Source organism: Atractosteus spatula, chromosome 20 (assembly GCF_055471065.1).
Source record: "Atractosteus spatula isolate fAtrSpa1 chromosome 20, fAtrSpa1.hap1, whole genome shotgun sequence".
NCBI classification, from domain to species: Eukaryota; Metazoa; Chordata; class Actinopteri; order Semionotiformes; family Lepisosteidae; genus Atractosteus; species Atractosteus spatula.
The window spans coordinates 8,204,888-8,230,138 of NC_142725.1; the positions used below are offsets into that span (position 1 = coordinate 8,204,888).

The 25,251-nt window shown below is 44.1% G+C and overlaps 1 protein-coding gene across 1 annotated transcript in view; it reads left to right on the forward strand.

Annotated features, from left to right (window-relative positions):
* fhad1 (forkhead-associated (FHA) phosphopeptide binding domain 1) overlaps positions 1-25,251 on the forward strand; it is a 50,075-nt gene that overhangs the window by 16,823 nt on the left and 8,001 nt on the right. The window contains exons 14-27 of the mRNA XM_088938120.1: positions 119-189; positions 297-434; positions 1,814-1,927; positions 2,455-2,544; positions 4,312-4,552; positions 6,224-6,332; positions 12,141-12,247; positions 12,661-12,820; positions 14,022-14,151; positions 17,328-17,469; positions 18,001-18,134; positions 19,223-19,318; positions 20,007-20,227; positions 21,449-21,614. Coding sequence (XP_088794246.1) covers positions 119-189; positions 297-434; positions 1,814-1,927; positions 2,455-2,544; positions 4,312-4,552; positions 6,224-6,332; positions 12,141-12,247; positions 12,661-12,820; positions 14,022-14,151; positions 17,328-17,469; positions 18,001-18,134; positions 19,223-19,318; positions 20,007-20,227; positions 21,449-21,614 — 1,919 coding nt within the window. The remainder of the gene's footprint in view (positions 1-118; positions 190-296; positions 435-1,813; positions 1,928-2,454; positions 2,545-4,311; positions 4,553-6,223; positions 6,333-12,140; positions 12,248-12,660; positions 12,821-14,021; positions 14,152-17,327; positions 17,470-18,000; positions 18,135-19,222; positions 19,319-20,006; positions 20,228-21,448; positions 21,615-25,251) is intronic.

Sequence of the window (25,251 nt, forward strand, 5' to 3'; positions counted from 1 at the left end):
TATAAAACTCCATCCATCAAAGCAGTGTAGCAAACGTTCCGTTGGTACAGGGTTGTGTGACTTGTGCCAGAGTGTGTGTGTGTGTTTACATGCTCCTAAGTGACAACCTCTTTTGTAGGTGTTTCTGGCTCCATCAGGTCCTTGTGGCAAAAGCACCAAGACCGAGAGGGGGACATAAGGACCCTGCAGGTAAGACATGAGTTTCTGTCAAACGGTTTGCTTACAAAGCTGGATGTAGCGACTGCTGTTTGTAACAGAAAGGCTTGGAAGCTGTCTGACTGTGAATCTGTGCGCAGGCCGAACTGGAAGAGCTGCGGGTCTCTCAGGATGCCTTGATCCAGGCCAGGGTGGATTCTCTGAATCAAGAGCACGAGAGGACACTACAGCAGCAGCAGAAGACTACGAGGGAGGTTATGGAACAGCAGAACCAGCAGGTGGGGAGGCAGACCAGTCTATTCAGGCATCACTGAAGCAGCCTTACTGCACTGCTGTACAGAAATGGAACCACTGATTGAAGATTAAAATTGTGATAACGTTAGGTTAATTCTTGAAACTTTATTCCAGGCATTCCTTTTCTTTTTTTAGTTGTGCCGTGTTGTTAATACCATTAGCAGAACAAAGCATGATGTGCCACAGTGCAATACAAAACGTGTATCATAGTTTCAAAGAGCTCTCTTGATCACGTATAATCAGAGGTTTATGGAATTTCTCACTGGTTATTTTCTGTTGCTGTTTGAGGTGTCTGGAAGAGTTACCCCCACTGACACTAAACACAATTTGTTTTAAACCCACAGCCCTCTGACCCCCTCCACACACACATATATACTCTTAAAGTTCCCACGTCAAATGACAAGAATTATCTAACAGGTTAGAACGTGACTTGCAAAAAACAAAAATTGAAAAAATATGTAATGACATATCCCAGGGGCAGCTAAACTACAGGTCACTCAGCCCTGCAATCATGAGCCCAATGGGACTCTGTTATTACAGGACATGTTATGAGACATGTGACAGGGCACCCTGCGGAACCCTGCTTCTGTTCTGAATGACTTTTCATATCCTGAATGTTGCATATTTGTTGAGGAATGTTTTTTCTGCACATTCAAGGACATTGTTGTGCAGTGGAAGCCTGCAACATCGAGCCTGTAGTTACTGAATAAAAAATTAATTAAACTCTGCCGAGCAGAGTTTGTCATTCTTTTTCTTTATTCAAAGGACGTCTCTTGGTTCCCTTACGTTTATGTAAAAAACAAATTGAGTTCGTTGAACAACTTGCAAAAAAAAATTGTTTCATCATAATTCTTTCCCCATATGATTATTATACTATAAAAGATCAAATCTGTAGCTTTCACTCGTGGTGTGAAAGTAAAACAGTAAATTCATAAGCTTCATAATATTGCACAGATCTATATACAGTATGTGTGATATATGTCTTCTTTTTTGTAGTTTTCTAAGAAAATACATATAATAAACAGTATATTTCGCTTGATAAGTTTGATTTGGAGTTTTTTGGAGTAAAAAAGAATCTCCCTGGAAATAAGCATTTGATTTTGGCATTTCCTTAATCACAGATCTGAGCATTATTTGAGCGATTCAGGGATTCGACCTTCCGATAGAAACAATTCACAGTGATTATACTCCCTGTGCACTGACACAGTCTATTCTACTATTTTATTCCAGGATAGTCAGAACAAACCCAAAACACCATCTTCCATCATAACCCGCCATCACTTGGGTGCTTATCTGAAAAGGGGTTTTCTCTGTGTCTCGTTGGGGGTGTGTGAACTGAGTGCTGCTTGTGTGTGCACTGCAGCTCCTGCAGCAGCTGGAAGAGAGGGAGCAGGAGAGAGATCGTCTGCAGCAGGCCCTGTCTGAGCAGCGCTCTGAGCTGGGACGCGTGGAGGACCAGTGCAGGCATCTGACACAGGTAACTGGCCTCCCACCTCCCACCTCCCACCTCCCGCCAGAGTTCGAAGTTCCCATGGAAACAGTTCGCCATGATCAGACTCCCTGTGTCCTGATACACAGTCTGTCCTGCTGCGCAGCCAGGTTAGCTGGGAATAACCATTCGAAGCTCACTTTCAGCTTCAGCTGGGTGTAAACTTGTCAGCAACAAATCACACTGGCAGGACGCAGAAAATTGTTAAATTACGTTCCTAGCGAAAACAATGAAGCAATTGTCATTTGAAAATCACACATGAAGGAAAAAATGGAAATTTGCAAGAGTGTTCCTCAAAAGAGTGTTTTGAGGTAATCTATGACAGGCACCTGAGAACTGCTCTGAAGTATATGCTTTTACTCTTCATAGATTATGGTACAAATATTAATTTCCTTCTCGAGACACTTGCTTTGAAGTCCTTTTTTGACCTGAAACAAGAAGAAATGTGTGAATTCGGGCCTTCTCTTGTGTTGCGGGGGGATGTACAGTAGGTGATTCCGGCTTTCTCGACACAGGCAATGGAGGCCAAACGCCAGGAGGTGGAGAGCCTGACTGGCCGGCAGCAGGAGCTGAGCCGAGAGCTGCAGTCGGCCAGGGAGAGAGAGGTGAGGCAGGGCTGACCGGGACGACACGGGTCCTCTCATCTCACTGTTTTTTGTATTTTATTGAATTTGAGAAGTCCGCCTGCACACTTCAGGATTAGGAATGACTTCGGCACAGTAGTGAAGGAGGCAGGCTGTGCCACTGTTCTGTTACAGCCCTTTCCAAACCCATCAAACCTTGGTGACGCCTCCAGCAGCTCCCCCATGACTTACACAGGAGCCCCCCTCAGCAGTGGACCGGTGTGCTCCAGTGAGGAGAGTCGACCCCAGACAGTTCGCCCTTCTCGAGGGATTGGGAATGTGGAGACCAGTGTTGTATTGCTGGACTAGGGGCTGTGCACATTCTGGAAGAGCCTGACAATATCCCACATGTGAGGTATACTGTATTTTAAGCTGGAAGGAAACAGTGCTTTCCAGCTGCGGAGCCTTCTTCAGGGGGGATGGAGAGTAGAAACGTCTCTAGATCTCTTTCCCTCATTTCTTCTCCTCCCGCCTGGGCTGCCTGCACCCTCTGTCACTGAACCAGCATTCCTTCTCTTCACAGCGATCTGCCCCAAGACCAGACTTTCTAACCACCTCCTGTTATGTTTCAACTTGAATCACAGCTTGCCTCCTTCTTTCAGCTCCTTCCAAACCTTCTCCATTCATCTGCATATTTCAGCTTTTCACACCTCTGCTCCTGCTCTCCTTGTGTTTGGCACCTGCTATATTCCCACTGCCCCCGGCTCCCCTCCCCTGCTTACCTACTCTCTTTTTCTTGTTCCTCTAGGCCTTATTTATCTGCGACTTCCCCCCCTCTCCCTCACACCAGAAGAAGGCTCCACAGCCGAAACATAGTGTTTCCGTTTTCTTTACCTAACAGCACCCAATGAACCTTCACCTGTTCCTTTGCGGCCTGCACACACTGATGCAGCTCCCTGCTCGTGCACTATTTGAGTGAAACTTGTTGCAGACATCCCTAGTCTCCCAGAAGTTCCGGGAGTCTCCCAGCAATCAGCGTCTCCTCCCTGACTCCCGCAAGTCATCCATAATCTCCCGGAAATCGCCTCCCCACCCCCAAATTTTTCTGTTGCCGACACCCCTGATCTGAAAAAAAAAAATCGGCAAATTATTTAATGATATAATATAACCTTGAGCCCTCTGAGAATCTGCTCCAATCTGCTAAACAAGCCGCATCTCTGTACAACGAACATTTGCAAAGAAAGTGAGATTATTCAACTGGACTAGTGAGTTATCGTATCTATAGTGTACTGTATATTTATTATAGTGTGCTGTATATATTATTATAGTATCTATAGTGTATTACATATATATTATAATAAATATGGTTGACACACAGGTTGTACGAGCCGGTTCCAGCACGGTGACAGTACAGCTCTCTACTCCCCTGCCCATAACAGGGATGCCGGCCGCCCGGGCTGAAGAAGGTTTTCTTCAGCACGGCCGGCAAGACCCCTGTTGAGCAACGCCGGAGACCTGGGTTCGAACCCAGGCGGTCAGGGACGAGCTGGGGCGGGAGGGGCAAGGGCACAAGCCCGAGGACCCGAATTCGCTACAATTTTATAGTATCTGTCAGCGGATTATTTAATTCTAGAGCTGTGATTTTTTTTTGAAGGGGGACGACCCCCTCCCCACCCCGAAATCAATTTTTCAAAGTTGGGATGTCTGTTGCTGCGCTGTGAAGGGTCCAGTTTTCAGCTCAGCAGTTGTGTGCAGGACCACATGCAAGTTCGGAGCAGTGTGACGCCTGTGTTTCCCCCCACTCTCCAGGCGGATCTGCAGCAGGAGGCACAGAGGCAGCAGGCCTGCTGGCCGGCGAAGGAGTGGGCAGCGGAAGAGAGGGGGGCCCGGCTGGAGCGGGAGAGGCAGGGGGTCCGGGAGGCGGAGTACAGGGAGCAGGTGCACCAGCACGCCCGCACCATCATGGCTCTGGAGCAGCGGCTGGCCAGGGCCGCCCAGAGCCAGCGGGCGGGCGAGGAGGAGCGGGCGGCGCTGGAGGCCAGGCTGAGCGGTGAGGAGGGGGGCCGGGGGTGTCGAGCAGAGAGTACAGAGCAGAGGAGTTTATTGCCATATGTACGTGTACATTGGAATTCTTAATCGCGCTGATCTCTTGGGACACATACAGTACAACAGACAACACCACACAATGTGGACGACAGGAACAATCAATATATTGTGGAAAAATAAAGAAATATGTAGTAGTGAGACTGAGAGGAAAAAAAAGGGTAACTATGTAAAAAGTGTGGAGTGCAGATGTGTGCTGAGGCCCTGCAGTTACAGTAGCTGTTGAGGATGCGCACTGCGGTGGGATAGAAGCTGTTCTTGAGTCTAGTGGTCTGTACTTTAACAGCACAGTACTGTTTGCCAGAGGGTAGGGGGGAGAACAGTTTATGGCCGGTATGGTTGGGATCCTGAATGATGGATTGGGCTTTATTGCGACAGCAGATGGTGTGGATCTCACCGATTGATGGTGAATCGCATCCTATAATCCTCTGTGCTGTTGCCACAACCCTTTGTAGTGCGTCTCTGTCATGCGTGGTAGTACTGCTGTACCACACAGTGAGGACACCGGTGAGGACACTGTCTATGGTGCTGCGGTAAAAGTTCATGAGGAACTGCTTCCTCAAACCGCATTTCTTGAAGAGGGAGTGGGGAACGTGGGGCTGGGACTGCTTCGGCTCTGGAAAGGAAAGGGATGTTAAGGGACAGATCCTGAAATGAGCACTGATGTAACTGTTTACCACACTGCACCTTAAATATAGTCATGTTCCGATGCTCCAGCCCTTGGGGTTCCACTGTTTTTTTATCTTCAGGGTGACATGCAGCTCTGTTGTTAGTCACCAGAGGGCAGTCCTACTCTACAGTGGAGATTTGCCACAACAAGTCTCTCAAGTGCAGCTGCTTTGCTACACTTTGCTGTTTGACAGTCGTTACTCCAAACCTGTGGAGTCTTTCTCCTTACTGCAAATTCAATAACAAATACCCTGTAAGTAAAATAACCTCAAAAAAGCCGGAAGTGATGCTCTGGTCCAGCCATGGGATGCTCTTAGCATCAGTGGCCATAGTGCCATGTTGTTCATAATCCAGTCAGATGCCTAGGCTTAACATTTTCTTTTTTTTTCAAGCTTGTTTTTTTGTTTAGTTATCAGCAGCTGCCATTATTAAAAAGACACCTACAGCCTGCTGCATGAATTACCTGCCCTAAAGTAGCTCACGTGAAGTTGTCTTGTGCTGCAGGTGTTTTAATAAAATTGTGCGCACATTATAATACGTGCAGAGTTATTCTGATTTCTGCTGCAGACTCCTTGATTCATTTCAATGGTGCCACAATTTATCTCAGGCTGGCCATGGACTGGCGTCCCACCCAGGGTGTACCCTGCCTTGCGCCCGTTGCTTGCTGGGATAGGCTCCTGCTTCCCCACGACCCTGAATTGGAAGAAGCAGTTAGAAAACGGATCGATGGATATGACTGAATTCCATCGTATGCATGTAGTTTGCTGTACTGCCACTGCGGACATGATTTGCCAATGGACAGTTTGTGTACAAGCTGCAGACCTTGCGATTTTACTTTTGCAGTGAGTCGGCGTTCTCCCCCAGTACCCAAAATAAGCGCTTCGATATTAGCGGAGTCCTGATTTTTCTCTCTCCGTGTCGCATCATCTTTCCACTCCCTTCCCTGCAGACGCCGAGAAGAGGCTGGAGAGCCGCAGTCCAGGCATTCCTCCAGCACCCCCTGTGCCAGTGCTGCCCCAGGACGTTGAGGCTCTGAAGCAGACGTGCGCCCTGCTCAGGTGAGCGAAACACAGCCGGGGCCAACAGCGCCCCCCTGCTATCACTGGAAGCAGCCCCCATGTACAGTACGGTCCTCTTCGTAATTATGCTTGTCCCTTAGAGTTAGAATTACAGCTCAGTCAGCTTTTTCTGAAGGTTCTCTAATTAGCTGAAATGAGGCTAATTTATTGCTGCGGAATAGCAGACCCAGAAGTCACTTTCCACTTAATGATTAGTGTATTGAGTGCCTGATCGTGTGATTGACAAAAATGCTGTCTGGAATACTGACAGAAACTTGTTTTTTATTTTAAGACCCCGGCTTAATTTATTTTTTTATTTAAAATTAGATCATAGTTAAAGACAATAAGTAATTAAAAAATGGACTGAGTGCTTTCTCTCATCATCATCCTCTGGCTTGATCAAGCACAATGCACTGGTTGTTCCAGCAATAGAAGCTGGTTCAGGCTCTGTGTGACTAGCCCGGTGTGGATAATGTTAATAATTAAAGATTCGTCTGCAGTAATGGCTGTGGTTGCTCTAGTGTGGGTGCCAGTTTTGAAGTTCTGCTCTTTCGCTATAATTAATCTGATGTGACTAATGACTAAATTGCACTTCTTGCAGTGTCAGGCCTGTGATTTGGGGTCTTAATAGAAAAATCTGTGCCGATGACCAGGATTACAGTTTGCGGGTTGTTTCCTGTTCTCGTGATTTTAAAGGTAGAAATTGGATCATAGTGCAAAATGCAAACAAACCAGACCTTTTCTTTTTTTCAATTGGACATGTCATGGAGTGAAAATGTTTGACTAATCAGTCGGATCTGTTGAGCACATTTCAGCAATGCATAACAAATACGTACAAGTCTTTCAGTCTGTGGATTCTGTGCAGTTTTAGCTCTGAGAAAACGTCAGAAAAATGCCTTTTTATAGTGCAAAATTTCCAAGCAAGGACAAAGGGGTTGTTATAGATAGGCAGTGGAATGAGACACAGGCTGAGTTACAACGGGCAGGGAGGTGGGCATGTGCCGGCAGATATGAAGTGCTGGAGCTACTGTAGCTGGAGGTTCGAGGCGGGCTGGCTGGGATCGTGTGACCAAAGAAAACCAGCTTAACCGCAACATCCCCTGAAGGAGCACATTCCTGGCAAGAGAAATCGATGCCTCTCATTACTGCTGAAATAGCATGTGTATCCCTGGACTCAGAATGAGCTTCCCTCACACATAATGGGCTTGGAAAAAAGCCTCTGTGTTTTAGAAAGGCATGAATAATGAAATGCACGGTTATTATCTAATAATTACTGGGAGGAAAGAGAGAGAAGACTGAGGGAATTTGATTGTGTTGGTCCTGTATTTTCCCCTGTGACCTTTTACATGCAACCATCTCTGCAGCTCGGCACCTTTTTAAACCTCTTTGTGCAGCAGTAAGTCTTCATTGCAGTATCATAAAGAAACGTAGCAAATTAATTTCTCGTGTTTGTTCTCTTAATTGGAATACAGCCCAGCAGGGGAAGGTTTACAGTAGATACTGTTCTAAGAAGACCTGTAGTGCTACAGTGCATTTCCTGAAATGATAAATATCGGCAGTGTAACAGTGTTGTATACAGACCTTTGTGTGTGTGAGAATCTGTCGTGGTCTGTCAGATACAATGTTGTGATGATAATAATGATGATGATAATAATTGATTTGATGAGGGTAGTTTGTTAATCCATTGTTAATCCCCCCATTTATAAAAAAATGATACATCAATTTCAGCATTACAAATATATAAGATGAGAAGATGTTGTTTATTACCGTTATTATTGTTGTTATTAAGCTTTTTATTGCTGGTCCTGATGCTGATTCATGGACAGAAATAAATAAGTTCAAATGGAGAGACAGATCTATTAAAAATACTATTAATATACTATTAACAGTAGTTATATTAACATTTAGTATTTAAAATTATTTAGCTATATATTTTGTGTATGTGTGATTTTTAACATAATATGACATCAGATGGTTGGATTGATTTTCCACTGTTAAAATTTGTGAAAAAGTAAAAACTTTCTTTACGTTTGTCTAGCAATGAATTTTTAACAACAAACATCTTTCACTATTTAAGCCTTCCTTGTAGCTAAAGAGTACAAAACTGCTGTGTGGTTGCATGCTTTTTTTTGTGGTTAAGATAAGATTGTGCTAATACAGTGGACTGAGAGGAACTTGTGTTACTTACGCATACATTACTAATTACCATATTATATACTGTAAACTACTATACTGTATAGTTTATGGTCTTTACAAGTCAACAGTATGTGACTTAGTAACAAACATAGAATCACATTAATGAGTATCTTTTAATTGAAATGGAATTTCAGGCATATATTGAGCTACAAGCTTAAAACTGTCACATATTTTACAATGCCTCGAGCAGCTGTTTAGTATTTACCAGTGTCTAGATAAGATGTATCTGCTAATATCAGGTAGCAGTGTGGAGTAATGATTAGGTCTCTGGCCTCTGCACTCAGTCCTAGCTGGGTTGCTGCTGTTATACCCTTGAACAACAGAGCAATAGAAACTGGTGGTGAAATATCTTCCTCTTCAGTGTGATAGAGCTCAAGGTCCTGTTCAAAACAAACGGACAGAAACTGCATCCACATGGTGTCCAGAGTTTACTATGAGGTACAGTAACTGATTGCTAACAGTCACAGATACAGTACAAAACCAACTAACGCAAAAGAATTAAACACATTTCTATGCTGCAGTTATTTCCTAACACGAACATTTGTTAAAGTAGTCCATAAAATATTATTTACATTCGCACAGTGGTCTACAAAATGTTATTTTATACTCATATAATTGTCTGTTCCTGTATTAGATCAAGCAGTTACAAAATGGATGGATAATGGTCTGTTATTTAATTAAAATTTGTATGTATCTTTACATATCTTTATTTTTAAAAACACTACAGAAATAAGATATCATTTCCTAGGATTGTATTCCTCTGACATGTACTCTATGTAGTGTATTCTGTAGTGTGAGTGATTGCTTCTACCAAGAGTTAAACTCCTCTTCAGTGAATGTTTTAGATGAATGGTGAATGTTTCTGTTTTCCTCAAAGTGATACCAGCAGTATGCTTGTCTCTTGTCAGCTTGTTAGGTGTGAGAATGTGATGAGTGGAATTTACACATACAGTATGTACAGTAAGGACATCACTGTGGGTGAAGCAGAAATAGGCAGTGTGGGAGAAAATAGCTGTGTGAAACAACTCCTTTGATATCAGGTTTAACAATAACTTGCATACTGCGAGATTTTCTCATCCACCAACTCAAAAGGTACTAATTTTAAATCACACCTGCGTTGGAACGGCAGTCCAGTCTTTCCTCTTGCGTTTCCCAGGATAGGCTCTGAGTTGCCAAGACCCTTAATGGGAAGAGCAGCTACACAAAGTGGTTGATTATATTGTACGTAAAAATATGAAAAAAAAAATAAGATGAGCAGTTTCAAATGTTTAATTGCAAAATTGAAAATAAATTTGATAGATATACAAAGGTCAGGCAGCATGTTAACTACAAGGAGCTGCAAAAGTCTCAAAATGATGCACCCCTGTGTTTTCTTGTTCCTCTCAACAATATTACTGCTGCCGATCTTTACTAATAAAGTTGAGCAACTAATTTTAATTAAGACCGTTACACCTGCTAGTCCTAATGGTTAGGAAAAGGCCACTATCGCGACAGGAGGCTTTGGCAAAGCTGAATTAGATGCAGTGAAGTGATTTATTTAGTAAAATATGCATGCATACACTGAGAAGCAGTAAAACTGCAATAATAACTTCTTAAGGGGTGCCAAACAATCAATTAAAAATAAATGCTTGGGTCGTGTGTGGAAAGTGACAAAGCATTGTTTCTGAAATGGTAATGAGTGTATAAAGAAGAGAACAGTGCACAAGTTTTGTGGAATGCCGTTCAGTTTGAGAATGTCATGATACACATCCCAGACCTGTGGAAACATGGCATTGATGCCACTGCTTGCTGAATATGGTGAACAGCCAGGCTCTGGGGATGGTGAATGCTAGAATGTCACAGCAGCTGTTTGCTCCTCACCTAATATTCCACCTAGCAAGTTGGGTCTCATCTGTTAGACCATGTTGGGTTGGCTTGCATTATGAGGATCATCCTTATCCTGTCCTATTCTTTTTCTACACCTTTGCAAACAGTTTCCATTGACCAGATCTACAGCAAATGCTGTCACCGGGACTTGAAGCAGGCTAACTTATGACAGAGCAGTGCAAAGCTTTTCTCATGACTATGGTTTATGGAACTGGTAAATCCTTCCATGAACACCAGCTTGCACTATGTTCGACGGTATTAGGCAGCACATTGAGGTGAATCTGCTCACACAAGATGGGAAGATGACATTTTCTCTCATTCATCGGGTTCTGAATGCAGCTGGGCTTTTGGCCTTCTGTGTCTGGTCGATTTCATAGAGAGCAATCTGTAGAGAAGTATGTTGTCGAACAATGGTAGGTTGATGGAGAAGTTGGGGTGCAATTAACAGTCAGTTCCAACTAGAGCTTGTTGTTCATTATGTGACTAGTCATCTTTCCACTGAAAGTGCAGCTCTGACAGCTGACAGCTCATCTTCCACATATTGTAAGCTCACACCCACCCGATCAGGGTGAGACGGTATTCTCCCTTGAACACTCAATGTTCAGCTGTTGTCTTCACAATCACCCAGAATGAACCCAGCTCAGCTCCTGCTGGGGGATGTTGAGACATGGTGTTCATCAGCAATATCCTCAACAGCTGGGACTCCTATGAGCACTTTACATCTGTTGATGTCTCCTAGGCTGCTGTTTAATGACAATGTGTACTGCTTACATTTTTCAAATGTGATGAAAACTGTTTGTTTTTTGCAATCCTCTGACATTTTCCCCACTTATGTGGGAGTGTGAATTCACTCCAAAGGTGTAGTTTGTTTAAGTGTGCACATGAGAGAGAGAAAAAAAAAACGGTTTTCATTTTCAATGATAATCTGAATTCTGGTTAAATAGCACATCTGTAACAGACAAAGGTGGATCTTGCAGGTGTCTCACGTAAGGAAAGTTTAGGAATGATGCAGTGCAGAGTTCTGTGAATGTGCTTGACTGCTGGTGCAATCATTCCCTAGCTTTTTTTGTGCTTTTTTTTCTATGTTGTATATTTAGATCATCTCAAGGGCATGCAGATACCGCTGGAATCTGAAATTTTCCATGCAAGGGCAGCCTCAGTGTGACCTGCCCAGCGTGCCTTGCCGGTGATGATCCCATGAGTAGAAGAAAGCTTAAGTCCAAGATCAAGTCCAGTCATTTCTTTAAGGACTGCAGAGTGGCTGTTTGGATTTTGAGTGTGAATCAAAGAGCTTTCCATCTCCTCTTTGCTTAACATGTAACACAGACCAATGTTTAAGTTTGTTTGGGCCTTTTGTACTGTTAGTTACAGCAGTGCAATCTAAACTTCCCATCAGTTACTGCTTTTCTCGAGTCGATTTCTCAAGACGATTTCCAGCAGGAACAGGGTCACACAGTAAACCAATGTCCAGAAGAGCTTTTGGAGGGGAGCTAAACGTTTATTCCACTCTGAAAAATCTTAGGAGGAAACAACTCGTTTTGTCTGTAATGCTACACCTGTAGAAGGCTCCATAGCCAAAACGTGCTGTGTCTTCTTTTTTCTTTTTATGTTTTACGTTGTATTGTGGAATGAATCCCCTTTTCTGCACGATCTCTGGAAAGAGAGCAAAGCGCAGCCATACCAGTAAAGTGGTTGGGCAGGAGACTAGAGTGACAAACCTCCCCATGTTCACCTGTGTCTGTCCAGGGCTGAGCTGGCAGAGGCTCAGAGGGAGGCGTCCGCCCAGAGAGACACCATCGCAGGGCTGAGCCGGGATCTGGCAGGAGCTAATGCCAAAATGTCAGACATGGCAGGTTGGGAACCAGTTCCTATTGTGTTTGCTGTTCTCGGGTGTTTTGCGCCAGGTGTCTCCGGTTTGAGCTTTGCACAGAGAGTTTATCCAATAAAGCATTCTTTAATAAATGATAGGGATCACAAAATGTATTTTTTGTTACTTCTAAAGATTTTTTTTTCATTGTAGGACACAAAATATTTACTCTTTAGTCTTTAGCTTAGGTCCCACGTGTCTGCTCTTCAGTTTCTGAAGTAATAATATTTACCTATTTAGAAAGCAACATTTTTCTTCACTCACTTTGACTTGACTCTAGAACTGAAAAAAATCAGCAATGTGTGCAGGTCACAGTGAGATTGTGATGTATTAGCCTACGACATACTGTATCAGCAGCTGTGTCCCTGTTCTTGACACCTTTCCCTGTGCCTGTGTCAGGGGAGCTGAGCGAGCAGCAGAAGCTGGAGCTGGAGCAGCACAGAGCCCTGGTGGCAGAGCAGAGGGCTGAACTGAGCGTGCTCAGGCAGCGCCTGGCCCAGATGTCGCAGCTGGTGGAACAGAAAGGGCAGGACCTTCACCGAGCGGAGGAGGAGCTCAGGTAGGCCCCACCAGGAGCAGGGGAATCACATGGCGTGCTGTTATCGTAAAGTCACATTTAGAAAGTTCAGAAGAATACTGGGCAGCTGTCGTAATCCATATCACTAGCTTTAGTGTTTAACCGGATTATGGCTTGTCTGCCAGGCATGGAGATGCCAGGACATCAGTCACACTGGAAACCAGGACTGCACTCAATATTTCAGAACACACCCTTCCACGTATTGCTTGGAGCATCTAAAAGAAGAGACTGAGATCCTGTCAAGCTTTACATCTTGCTGATACAATACAGGGACTGGACACAAACCACAAGGCATAATCACACGGGCCAACGTCTTAATCCAGGAACAGAAGATGATGAACACCCTGTGGAAAACTGTGCAGTCCCTTGTGAAGGCTTGAGGCCCTGTGAAAACCTTGAGAAGTAAAAATCCCTAGTGAGGTTGAGATCCTGTTGAGACCTTTAGGATTAGATGTCCATGGCAAGGGTTAGTCCCCTGCTGAGACCTTATTATTCCCTAGAGAGTGCATTCCCATGATGAGATTCTATACCCTATCAAAGCCTTGTGGAGCAGATGTCCAGCTCATAGTTTGAGACCTTGCATGCAGTCCTGCTTTGAGGTTAGATGAGGCAACCTCTGTTGAGATTTAGGAGCTGAAGACTCTAGGGGTGTGGTATGGCTCTAGACCTTATAGAGATCTCAAGGTGCTGTCCCATATCTGGGCTCAAACTCCTGAGGAGGGCACAGGGAGTAGTATGCCCACATCACAGCTCTAGGCCCTGTGGAGATCTTGGGTTGTAGACCCACATCGGGCATCAAGAATGCCGTCATGACCAGAGGTCAGAAATCCAAGAAAGGTGCAGGATCTTGCTGAAACCATAGATCCTGAGGAACAGAGACTCTCAAGGAGCCCATCATTCACAGATTCCAGAACACAAGTAAAGAGAAACCTAGCACATGGACTAGAGGTTCAAAGCCAGCTTTCAGAAGAAAGAGCTGCAGGGGGTCAAGCAGGATTCATGTCAGTCCAGCTCCTTAGGAGAAAAAGAGCAGGGCTGGGTGACATGAAAGGGCCATTCTAGATGACTTTGGCTTCACAGATATCTGCAAAAACACAATTTACATTCTCCAAAATGTAAAAAAACAATACACACTTCAAACACAGAAAAGCAGGCTGTCCATTGATTTTGTGCTTGCTGACAGGCTTTGTAAGGCAGACCTGGAGATGCAGGTGAACGTACTGAGAGAGAGAGAACTACAGAGTGAGACCCTTCAGGAGGACAAGAGAGCCAGCAGCCCTGACCCTCAGCACACAGCCACAGGAGGCACACAGGTAACCCCAACACAGCCACAGGAGGCGCACAGGTAACCCCAACACAGCCACAGGAGGCACACAGGTAACCCCAACACAGCCACAGACAGCACACAGGTAACCCAAACACAGCCACAGGCAGCACACAGGTAACCCAAACACAGCCACAGGCAGCACACAGGTAACCTCGACAGCACTGTGCCCGCCCTCTCCACAAAACCTGGGGCAAGCACCAACCTTCCCAGCAAGAGTAAGCTTTCCTCTCCAAACCTGGGGATTCTGTTATGAATGGTATAATACTTTTTATTTATTACCTAATAATTTAAAGGGGAACTTCCTTAAAGGGTCTTAGTTCCAACACTGTCACAGCTCTAGCCTGTTATCTGTTGTGGTTCCAGATTCTCAGGCTGTTCTGACGTTCAACAATTCAAACATTCGACATGGTGAAAGCTTTTTATAAACATGAAAAATGAAATGCAGTGGGGTCAGTAAGAAGATAACTACTTAGCACCTCTCCCTCTGCACAGAATTAATTCAATTTCGAGTTTAATGTGTTCTGTCACACCTCTTTGATGTTTGTACTATCTTTCCTGGCCTTTGTGATGTTTACCATCTGTAATTCAGGATGGTGATCATTTCTGTACAGAAAGGAGAAGATCATTTCAGCACATTCCTGAGTGAATGCTCAATGTAGAAAAAATAATGAGGATGCATAGTGAACTGTATTAATTTGCCCAGAAGGCTTGAATTACTAAATGCTGGCCTCATCAATCATACAGTGGGGTCTTCAGTCACGATAGGAATTGATGTAAATGAAGGATCTGTCTTCATTATGCAGGAACCTCCATGTAAATGCATTCCACAGGGTAGCAGGCGGGCTGGAAAAGCAGAAGGCTGGAGATGTTGCTGCTCCAGAGGCTCAGCCTTTTTAGGAATTCTGACATAGAGAAGTGCTTTTGCAAAAACGTTCTTAAGACCCAGGAGATCAATGCTCCTGTCTTCAGTGCACTTCAAACGCTCTCTCCCACCTCTCCACACACATTAATTCTCGTGTGCTGAGCTATATATGTTCGAAGATTCAATAAAACCAGAGGTGCATTCTTCACTATAGACCAAGAAAAAACCTTTCAGGACGCTCGTTGTACTAAGTGCATCCTCGGCATAGTGCTTTCTTTGTACTACCCATAAATCAAAAAGCAACTAAGGGAACTATTGTTTGCCCAGCAGCTCTATTTAAATTGCTCTCCCATAGTGTAGGAACTATATATGCATTATTCTGCTGAGACGAGTACGGTTCAGCTCCCACCAGTGTCTGATCACGGCTGCTCACGGGTTACTCTCCAGACAGTGGAGAAGTCCACTTACAGGCCGGATCATGGGGGAGCCGGAATCTATCCCAGCAAGCAACGGTTGGTTTGGGATACATCCTGGAAGGAACGCCAGTCCATTGCAGAGCTCACACGGATACAGACACGAACAGGCACACACTCATCCCAGAATTTTCCCAGATTCCCAGTTAATCTACCGGTATGTCTTTGGACTGTGGGAGGAAACCAGAGTACCTGGGTGAAACCCATGTGAACACAGGGAGAACATACAAACTCCACACAGACAGCACCCCAGGTTGGCTGACTTCTGTGCCACCATGCTGCCCTGCTGGCATTATTAATAATGTAAAACGTTTTAGATGTGACACATGTAAGTACTGTAGTTCACACATCCCACCCAAGCCTTTTCCAGACTGTAATACAAATTGGGAATAATCCCTCCCAGTAACCGTCTGATTATTCAGTTCAAACAGCTTTAATGGTGAATTTGATGTATTCTGTGTGTTTTTTATTAGGTTAGAGTTATTCAACACCTATTCTACACGTTTACAGCATAAACAGTGTGTCTCTCAGATCTCAGTATCTAAGGGCTTGTTAGTTTATAGACCTGAGAGAAGAAATTCATGAGTGTAAGGATCATTGAATTTGTACCTTGTTTTTTCACGATGCACTTTATTGGCAGCATTGGGGGAAAAATTATATTCTCTGTCAAATACAGTGATAATCTAGTGTGACAGTGGAGCACACCTCCCACTGCACTCCCCACTCTGCGGCGTGTGGGAATGCGCAGCTTCCACACCTGACGTCAATCAGCGCTGTGATTTAAGATCCCCATGCGCTCGCAGACGGCGTTCAGGTTAGAACCGAATGTGTTCCCAACCCGGCGACACAAACAATTCCTCCGATCTAAAAGAGGATCTGTTCTCCTCGTTCAAGAAAGGAATCTCTCCTTTACCGGAGAACAGAAACCTCGGCAGACGTCTACACACCAGCACACCGCAAAGAAATAAGACGCACTCTGCCAGAACTCAGGCAGCTCCCTGTCAGACCCGACACTATCACACTAGGAATTTCTGGTGATCTGGTTCCCAAATTGCGTTATTCTTATTACTCCCTGAAATATCCCAAACAATGAGGAATTCATTATATATAAACATTTTCAGTCAAAATAAAAAAGGCTCCTTGCCTTTTTATTATTTTGTTACCCAGACATAATTGTCCTCCCTCACGCTTTCAAGAATCTTTTATAATTCATTTTTTTATGGCTTATTGCAAAAAAGACAACGTATGTCTTGAAATAGGACATACATTCTTATGACTGCGTTTAAAACTCAGTGTAGAATAAAGCACAAAGCTGAATGAGATTTGTGCAAATCCCAGAAGATAAAAGGGCATCATTGGTGAGCCACGAATCGCTATCTTAGATAAAAGCATTGGACGTAAGGAGAATTTAATAAGAAGCAAGGATTTCCTGTCCATCTGTTAGGAACGTGAGAAAACAGCCTTTGCAGGTGATATGAAGATCCAACTGATTGGACTGGGCCTACAGTATGTGAAGAGAAACTGTCAGAGTTGTGTTTACCAGACCTACGTGCAGGAAGATGGAAAAGCACATTTGTCAGGGCCCCCAGCAATGTCTTATTTTTTTCTGTAGCAGAGGAAAGTCATAGGTATGGAATAAAGTGTAATATGATATTCTAATATGCCAGGACATACAGGCAATTCAAGCAGTAGGGCAGCTGCCAGGTAAGAGACAGATAAGATTTCTCTTATTCTTGTTAAAGTGATTTATATGATATTTTACAGGACAATATGATTGATTTGGACAATTCATGGTCTCTTCACTCTCCTCTTTCCTTCTTCCTTTAGGACCAGTTAGCAGCTGCTGAACTGGCTGACCTAGGGGCAAAGTGCAAAGGTCATAGGCACGAGGAGGTCATCCAGCGTCAAAGGGAAGCCTTGGCAGAATTGAGAGCCAGGATCAAAGCCCTGGAGCAAACAAGGCCTCAGAGTAAGGACCCACACCCGTGGTTGGGAGGAGTCAGTGGGCTTGCTGCTGGTAGCTTTCACCAAACTGGTTTTGAGGTTGTGGGTCACACCTAGCACTGCTGGTTCACATCTACTGGGTCCTGGGTTTGAGTGTAGCCTGCAGTACCTTCTGTGTGGAGTTTGCATGTAGCCACAGTCTAGCAGGTTTAACAGACCGGCATCAATCAAATTAATTTCTAAAGACATGGATCTCTGTCATTTACTTAGCCAATTTATTTAGCTAAGTAATCTGAAAACCACTTGGAGTGAAAACATGAACACTCAGTGGCCTGTGGTTGGGTAATCTCTGGTTTGTACCAAAATCATCCTGGAAAACAAAATCTGTTATCTTGCTTTGTGCTTCATTTATTGTGAAACATCTATTTAAAACTCAAATTATCCTGTTAAAACAGAAACGAGGTTGATTCTGCTTCGACGCAGACATGATTGGGGACGTAGGTGAGAGAGGCAGAGCGGGGCTGCGCAGACTGTCATACAGTTTCTCACTCTGCAGGGTCCTCTCAGGAGCAGGCTGTCCAGCAGGTGGCGCTGATGAGGAGGGAGCTGTCTGAGCTGAGGGCTCAGCAGGCCGTGGCGGACAGCCTGGGTCCCCTCAGAGCTGCCAGGGAGCTCTCACAGACGAGCTCGGTACGTGGATGACAATGCTTTCTCCAACATCCTCCCTTCTGTGAGAGCCATTCCCAGCTATCATTCCTCTCCTTCCGGGTGTATGGAGGCCATTGTAGCAGATCGCTTCCCACTGTGCAGAGGTTGATAAAAGCTTCATCTCGCTGTACCAGCCAGTAATCGAAGGAGGAAGAATTTTGCTTTTTCTTTACCGCCTGACCATGACATATGAGTATTAAAGAGGTCCATTATCCCATTCTCCAAAAAAGCATTGTATGCAAGCTGTTAACATATTTTATTGTTTTTTGAAGGAGGTATTTGCGTTATGATCAGTTTGATTTTATCTGTGAATGTGTGCTTTTTCTGTGTCTGACGTGTTGTCATTCTTTATTGTTGATGAATTGTATGCTGTGTATTTTAATTGTATTTATGTCGAGTGAAATGTAAGAAAAACGTCCACAATACGTCTTCCAGGTAGGACTGAAGTGATAAGTCTAGCCCTGTCTCAAAACCCTTATATCATGGGTGCTCAGCCGACAGCTTGTAGGCCCCTTCAAGATGGAATCCTGAAAGAATGAAAAGGAAAAACAGCTAAAGCAAAGATCCATCAGCTTAAAAAGTCCAAATATTTTCCACATCTACTGTAATTAATCAAAAGTGGGTTTGGATAGGTATAGACTGTCTTGCTTTTAAGGCCTAGTTGCAGGACCATGTCCTTCAGTATGTGATCATCAGAGTGAAGCCCAACCACAAGTGTTGTAGAGTGACTCATCTGTAAATTAGAGCTAAGATCTGCGTGACGTCAGGGGTTCCCTATTCTAACCACAGGCTCAGTTCGGAACCTCAGAAGACGTTTTCTTGTTGTTACCAGTATTGCATTTTAAAAGCTATTATAGAACTCTTTCAAGGAGCTGGGAAAAAAACTTCAAAAGGAGGTAACTTACTTCAGTTAACTTGAATGAGAAGCAGCCAGTCTGAGGACCAGAATTGTGAGGTCTTGCACTAAATAAAGAAGTGAGATATGTTAGTTGTTGACAGAATGCCATGTGAAACACCCCTGCACTAGTATCTCGGGTTCGACTGAGTTCCCCATGTCTGTCGGTCTGCAGGCTGAGCTCCCTCTCACTGACCAGGCGCTTGAGGAGACGCTCGACAGGACAGCCAGGCTGGACCTGTCCGACGCCCTGGACCTGAGTGAGAGAACGGTGAGGCATACAGACACGGCGCTGGGGGAGCTGAGGCTGCACCGATTCTTTATCATCTTGCGTCTGCAGGAAGACCTCTGTTTAAAGGGAAAAGCTGCTGTCACCAATTAAGACATTAATGACTAAAAGGAAATTCTGCAGATAAGGCCTGACGGTTAGAAATCTTTGCTGATGGTTTTTCTGTAGACAGATGTTCAAGTAGGTGGCTGCACCAGCACATGTAGGCTGCAAAGGGACGGGTAAAGATTTATTCTACACTGAAAGGACAAGAAAAGAGACACAACTTTTTGGCTGTGAAGCCTTCGACAGGTAAGGCTCCACAGCTGAAAAGTTGTGTCTCTTTTCATTTCCTTTCAGCGTGTAATAAACCTTTACCTGCCCCTTTGTTGCTGGCAGGTCAGATTTGTACTGGTGCATGTTAAAGCAACAGTGCTTCTGTGTGGTTTTGAGGTGAATTTTGGGGTTTTAGAAAAGGGGCAGCTGTACATCGGCTGGATTATGCTCCGATGGGGAAAAACTTTAATGTGAAAAAACTGAATAACATACGATTCCGAGACTCTTTTTAAATGAAAGGTTATGTTAGTCTTGTGGATTTTGAGCCACAGACTGTCTGAAAGCTCCTGCGACTGCAGCTGTGGCTGACTGACTGAAAGGTGGCGCTGTGACTGTGGGGCTGCTTGTCTCCCAGTACCGGGACCTGGTCAAGGCCCTGTGCGGGGCCCTGGAGCTGGGGGAGCTGTCCGGCTGCGCGTCCCTGAAACACCTGCCCCCCGACGAGAGGGACCGGCTGGGGTCCCGGCGGCAGCAGGACCTGGAGCTGCTGCACGCCCGCCTGCGGGTCCTGCACGGCCAGGCTCAGCGCAAGGAGGAGCTGCTGTCGGAGTACCAGGCCGACCTGCGGAGGCTACGGTAGGCAGCGCGCCTCCCGCCCGAGCCCCTGCCCTTCCCCGCCATCGAATTTCCATCTCAAACCAGCGAAAATCCATGATGCATCAGTTACACATTACAGAGCATGAGAGTGTTTTATCTGAGAATACGTTCTGGGAAAGGAAAAATCTAAAATCTCCAATCCCCTCCCACATCCCTCCCACATCTTCCCTCACTCAAAAAAAAGACTCATTCCGCCAAACGGTTTCTAGGAAGCAAAAAAAAATGTGGAAAGCCAGTCCTATCTGGCATCATCTGAGTGGCCACTTAGCGACAGATTAAGGTCTAGGGTGTAGAAGGGAGGCTCAGACTCTCAAAATAGATCAGGAATGGTTGCCAAGCTTTAAAAAAACGTATTGGTGGACCCGCCAGTTTTCTCCAAATAAAAAGAAAACTGCATCAAATCTCTGATCCAAGCTTCCATCTTTTAGGTCCAGTTTTTAAACTGCGGATAGAGGCTAATCTGAGGCATGAGCATGTATTTTATGAGATTAATAGCAATTAGCAAGGGAACAGCCAGCAAAAGATGTGAGCATTTCCTTTAGTTTTAGTTTTCAGGCATTTAACATGAAGGAAACAATAAAAACAAACTTATTATTAATTGGTTCTTATTAGTAAAATATTCTATAAAAATGCATTAACATCCTAATTTTTATTAGTTAAAATAATTTAAAAGAAACCATTAAGTTAAGCAAAACATTTCTGTCATCCATCCTAGAGTACTCGTGAGAAGGTGTCCTGGGTTTCTGCCGATTATTTTGCAGTGCAGTAAGAGCTCAGCAGTGTGCAGTTAATGAACAGAGGGTTTGTGTTTGATACAACTACTGGGTCTGTAGTATGGTCTAATTCTGAGAATATAATGGGATTAAAGGTACTTAATACTTTGGCATTGTCGTTGTTATCTGGCTGAGGAAATGATCTTTGGCCTGGGCTGTCACATCCCCCTCACTTACGAGGAATGAACCAGGGAGGCAGCTGCAAGTGTGAAGTTGTGGTGGAGGGAGGGGTGATAAATAAAGATGTTTGCAGAGTTGTGGGCAGCAAGTGAATATCTGAGAGCAAAAGTGCGAGAATACACTCTGGCCTCCTCCCAAAGTATTGAGCAGCACCATCTGCTGGAAAGAAAAGTAAGCTTGGTGATTGGTTATAAAGGCCGAACTTGCACTGGTGCTTGTTTCACCCCGTGTCTGGCTTCTCACACAGGGAGAGCCAGGCGGTGGGGCAGCAGCTACAGGCGGAGCTGGACAGGCTGAGGCAGGAGCTGCAGAGCCAGACTCAGGAAAGCTCCCTGCTCCGCGAGGCCCTGGAGCGAGCTCAGCAGCGGCTGGAGCAGGAGAAGAGCCTGAACAGGGCCATCAAGGAGCGCAAGGTGACTGCCTTTACTGTCCAGGGGTGTTACTTCTCCACTGCTGTGACTGACAGTCGCTTCACAGCGGCCGCTGTCTTGCCTGTTTGAAGTGGGGTGGACTGTGAAAATAGAGGAGAAGGATTGGATTGTGTAGTTGCGCAGTTCTCAGATGGAGCTCGTGTGAAACACTAACAGCAATAATTGATATCCAGAGCTGGTTAGAGGTTGATTGGCAGTTGAAGTGAGGGGTCTTTTTAATTGTTCGATTACTAAAGCCCATCACTAAGGTTGCTGCTGGAAGAGGTGTTAGTGGGGCCAGCAGGGGGCGCTCACCCTGCGGTCCATGTGGGTCTAATGCCCCAGTATAGTGACGGGGAAACTATACCGTAAACCGTAAACAGGCGCCGTCCTTCGGATGAGACGTAAACCGAGGTCCTGACTCTCTGTGGTCATTAAAAATCCCAATGTCCTGGCCAAAATTTCCCATTGGCCCATACCAATCATGGCCTCCTAATAATCCCCATCTATGAACTGGCTTCATCACTCTGTTCTCCTCCCCACTGAGAGCTGGTGTGTAGTGAGTGTACTGGTGCACTATGGCTGCCTTTGCATCATCCAGGTGGGGCTGCACACTGGTGGTGGTGGAGGTGATCTCCATTACCTCTAAAGCTCTTTGAGTGGAATATCCACAAAAGCACTATATAAGTGTAAGCAATTATTATTGTTATTATTATTATTATTATTATCACCCAAACAAAGGCTGAGGTCTGTGATTGTGGGGTCGAGCCTGGGTCATGCCACTAGCTGACTGTATCTAGGATTACCCTTTGGTGGCACACAGTTAGCTGAGAGCTGCCAGGAATAGGGTGGGAGTATTGTAGCAGGGCTGTCTCAGCCACCCTTGTGGCCTCCCAGGTGCCTGCAGGTATGGGGAACTGTTAATGAGCTGCAAGCCTCTCTTCCGATTGACACTGAACCTCCAGTACGGGGCTGCGTGGCCATTCACAAGCCCAGTGGCTTGAAGGTGGGCGGGTCAGAGGATTCCGCCTCCACTTCCTCATTCTTGTAGTTTGATGCTACTGGCTGAGACCTGAAAAACACACAGTTCAACACATATGACACAGAGAACTGGTATTTCTGAATGAAATAAACAAGCAAGTCTACTCTGTAGCTTTTTCTCCTTGATTAAATGTGTCCACATCCAAAAAAAGGAGGTAATTCATCTTTACACTTTTTAAGGCAGCATTTATTCGAAGACAGAAAATAACAGCCCAGGATCCATTAACAATTGGTTTAGAAGGTAGTGGAATTAATTTAAATAGTGAAGAACGTTTCACTGTTTTGGCTCACATACACTATTCTTAATTTTTCTTTGTTTTAAACAGAAATTAATGTTTATGGGTACTCAATCTAATATGTAGATTTGCAAGTAATGGTGTATATTGTTAATTATGGCGGTAATTTGGAATAATTAGCATATTCCATATAATCATTTGTCTCTGTGTGATCTATTCTGTATAACTATGTGGATGGCAGGCAAGAATTTAACTGCTGTAAACAGTAAATAGTATTTCAATATATGGTACTGTATGTGTCTATAGTTATTGTAAATATGTGTATACTTTTTGGCTCTTTCAGTAATTACTCCTGATTTAAGTGCAACAAATATAGTAATTATCCTTTTTATAATTTTATTAACCGTACAGTATTTTGTGTACATCAGCTCCTATTCCTTCGTGGAGTTTTAGTACTACAAGTATTAAAAATAAATCAATAATAACAATATATAAATACTATTCATACAAATGTTATCTTGATTCTGATTCCTGTGACTTGCCTAGTTGAGGCTGGATAGATGCCCCAGCTTGACTGCCAAACAACCCCCACCCCCCCAGTATTGTGAGGAATGAGCTAGGGAGCTGCTGTAAGGGTGTTGATGGGTAGTTAGGCAGGATGTGCGTGAGATACGTGAAGACAGATATATAAAAGCAAGCAGATTTTCTGTTATAAACTCAATTCATGAGAAGTCTGTGAGAGTTTTAAATATCTTTGAAGCATGGAGGAAGACATACCAGCATAATCCTGACAATATTGGATTTTCATGCATAGTAAAGACTTTGCCATTTGAATTATCTGATGCATTGAAGTTCCTAATCACTAGAAAGTCCTTTGGAGGAGAGGCTTGCAGTACATGAGCTATTTCATACCCCTGGGGGTTTTGCTAGAGATGCAGGCAACTCTTTTGTCTGGAGATCAAAAGTAAGTATTGCGACTATGCCCTAAATTACTCATGCTACAGGTCTTTTGGCCCTTGGCTTCATACCAAAGCAAGTCGCTTTGGTGAGGAAACCATGTAAGAGTACAGAGAAATGGCTGAGCTGGAGTTCATTCCGATCCCACGTCTGAATCAAGCCTCAGGAGCTGTTGATCAGGTTCAAGTGACCTAATGAGGATACTGATTAGAACTGAATTTAGAAGATATTAGAAAAACCTCCTGTCATGCTGGTATTTAAATGCAATCTGTCTGCTAAAGAAAAAATGATTTCACGTTTACTAAGTGGGAATAATTTAAAGGCATCTTTCATAATGCCCCAGGCAGCATATTTTGAGATTTGACACATACACACAACTGATCTCTGATTCTCTGATCAGAAAATAACTTACACAACGTGGCATGGCTGTTTGCTTGGTGACAACCACGATGAGAAAAAGATCTATGGTACTGCACTTACCGTATGGTATGTTACTGTATGGTACTACAGCAGAATCTCTTTTCCTGCGTATGCTTGTTAGTTTTCAAAACCCTGGCAACTTTGAAAGGGACCAAAATACAAGACATTAACTGCTAAAATCCACTTTATCGAACTATAGAAAAGAAGTCCTAAACACTAAAAGCCTGTTTGCTTTTATCAGTACCATATAACTGCCATTGCGCTGTTTTTTCTAAGCCCTGCTACTCTTTATTAGTTCTAAAACAGCTGGGAATCCCTGCTGTGTAAAATGTGTTACCGAAAACGATGTCAGGGAATGTGAGGAAAAAAACCTTGATTTCATTGCTTTGAATAGTCTGTGAGATTTTTTTTTGAGGGATTTGATCTTCAATCCCTTTCACTTTCAATTTCTTGTAAAATGGGAGTGCTGATGGAAAATCACGACTGAGGTTCCTGCGGTGTATTTCCAAGGTGTTTTACACCTATGTAGCGAAGTTATGCCAAATCTTTGGGAAAAAATGTTTAATTTGTTAAAAAAGGAAAAAATCTTGATTTTTAGTTTTAGTTTAGAATATTTAAAAAGTATCACAATTCCTGATATGCTTAGAAAAATATCACTGTACCCAGTGAGTACTGTCTGAGGCAGACAACTCCGATTGAGCTACAAGATAAGGACTAACCCTGTCTAGCTGAGCCTAACCCTGTCTCATGGCTTTGATGGGCTAGGAGATAGCTACTGTTGTGGAAGGAATGAAGGGCATGTAGGTACAGTACAGATATCAGGAAATACCCCAGGAACAGAGCAATTCCTTTTATCCCTTTTCATGACTGGAATCAGTGTTATGAGTACTTCCCTTCGTTTAAAATTACATCTGTCTGCTAACCACAAATTCTGGTGGAAATAATATGGAAACAGAGAAAATAACAAAGAAATAACTTTCCATGAA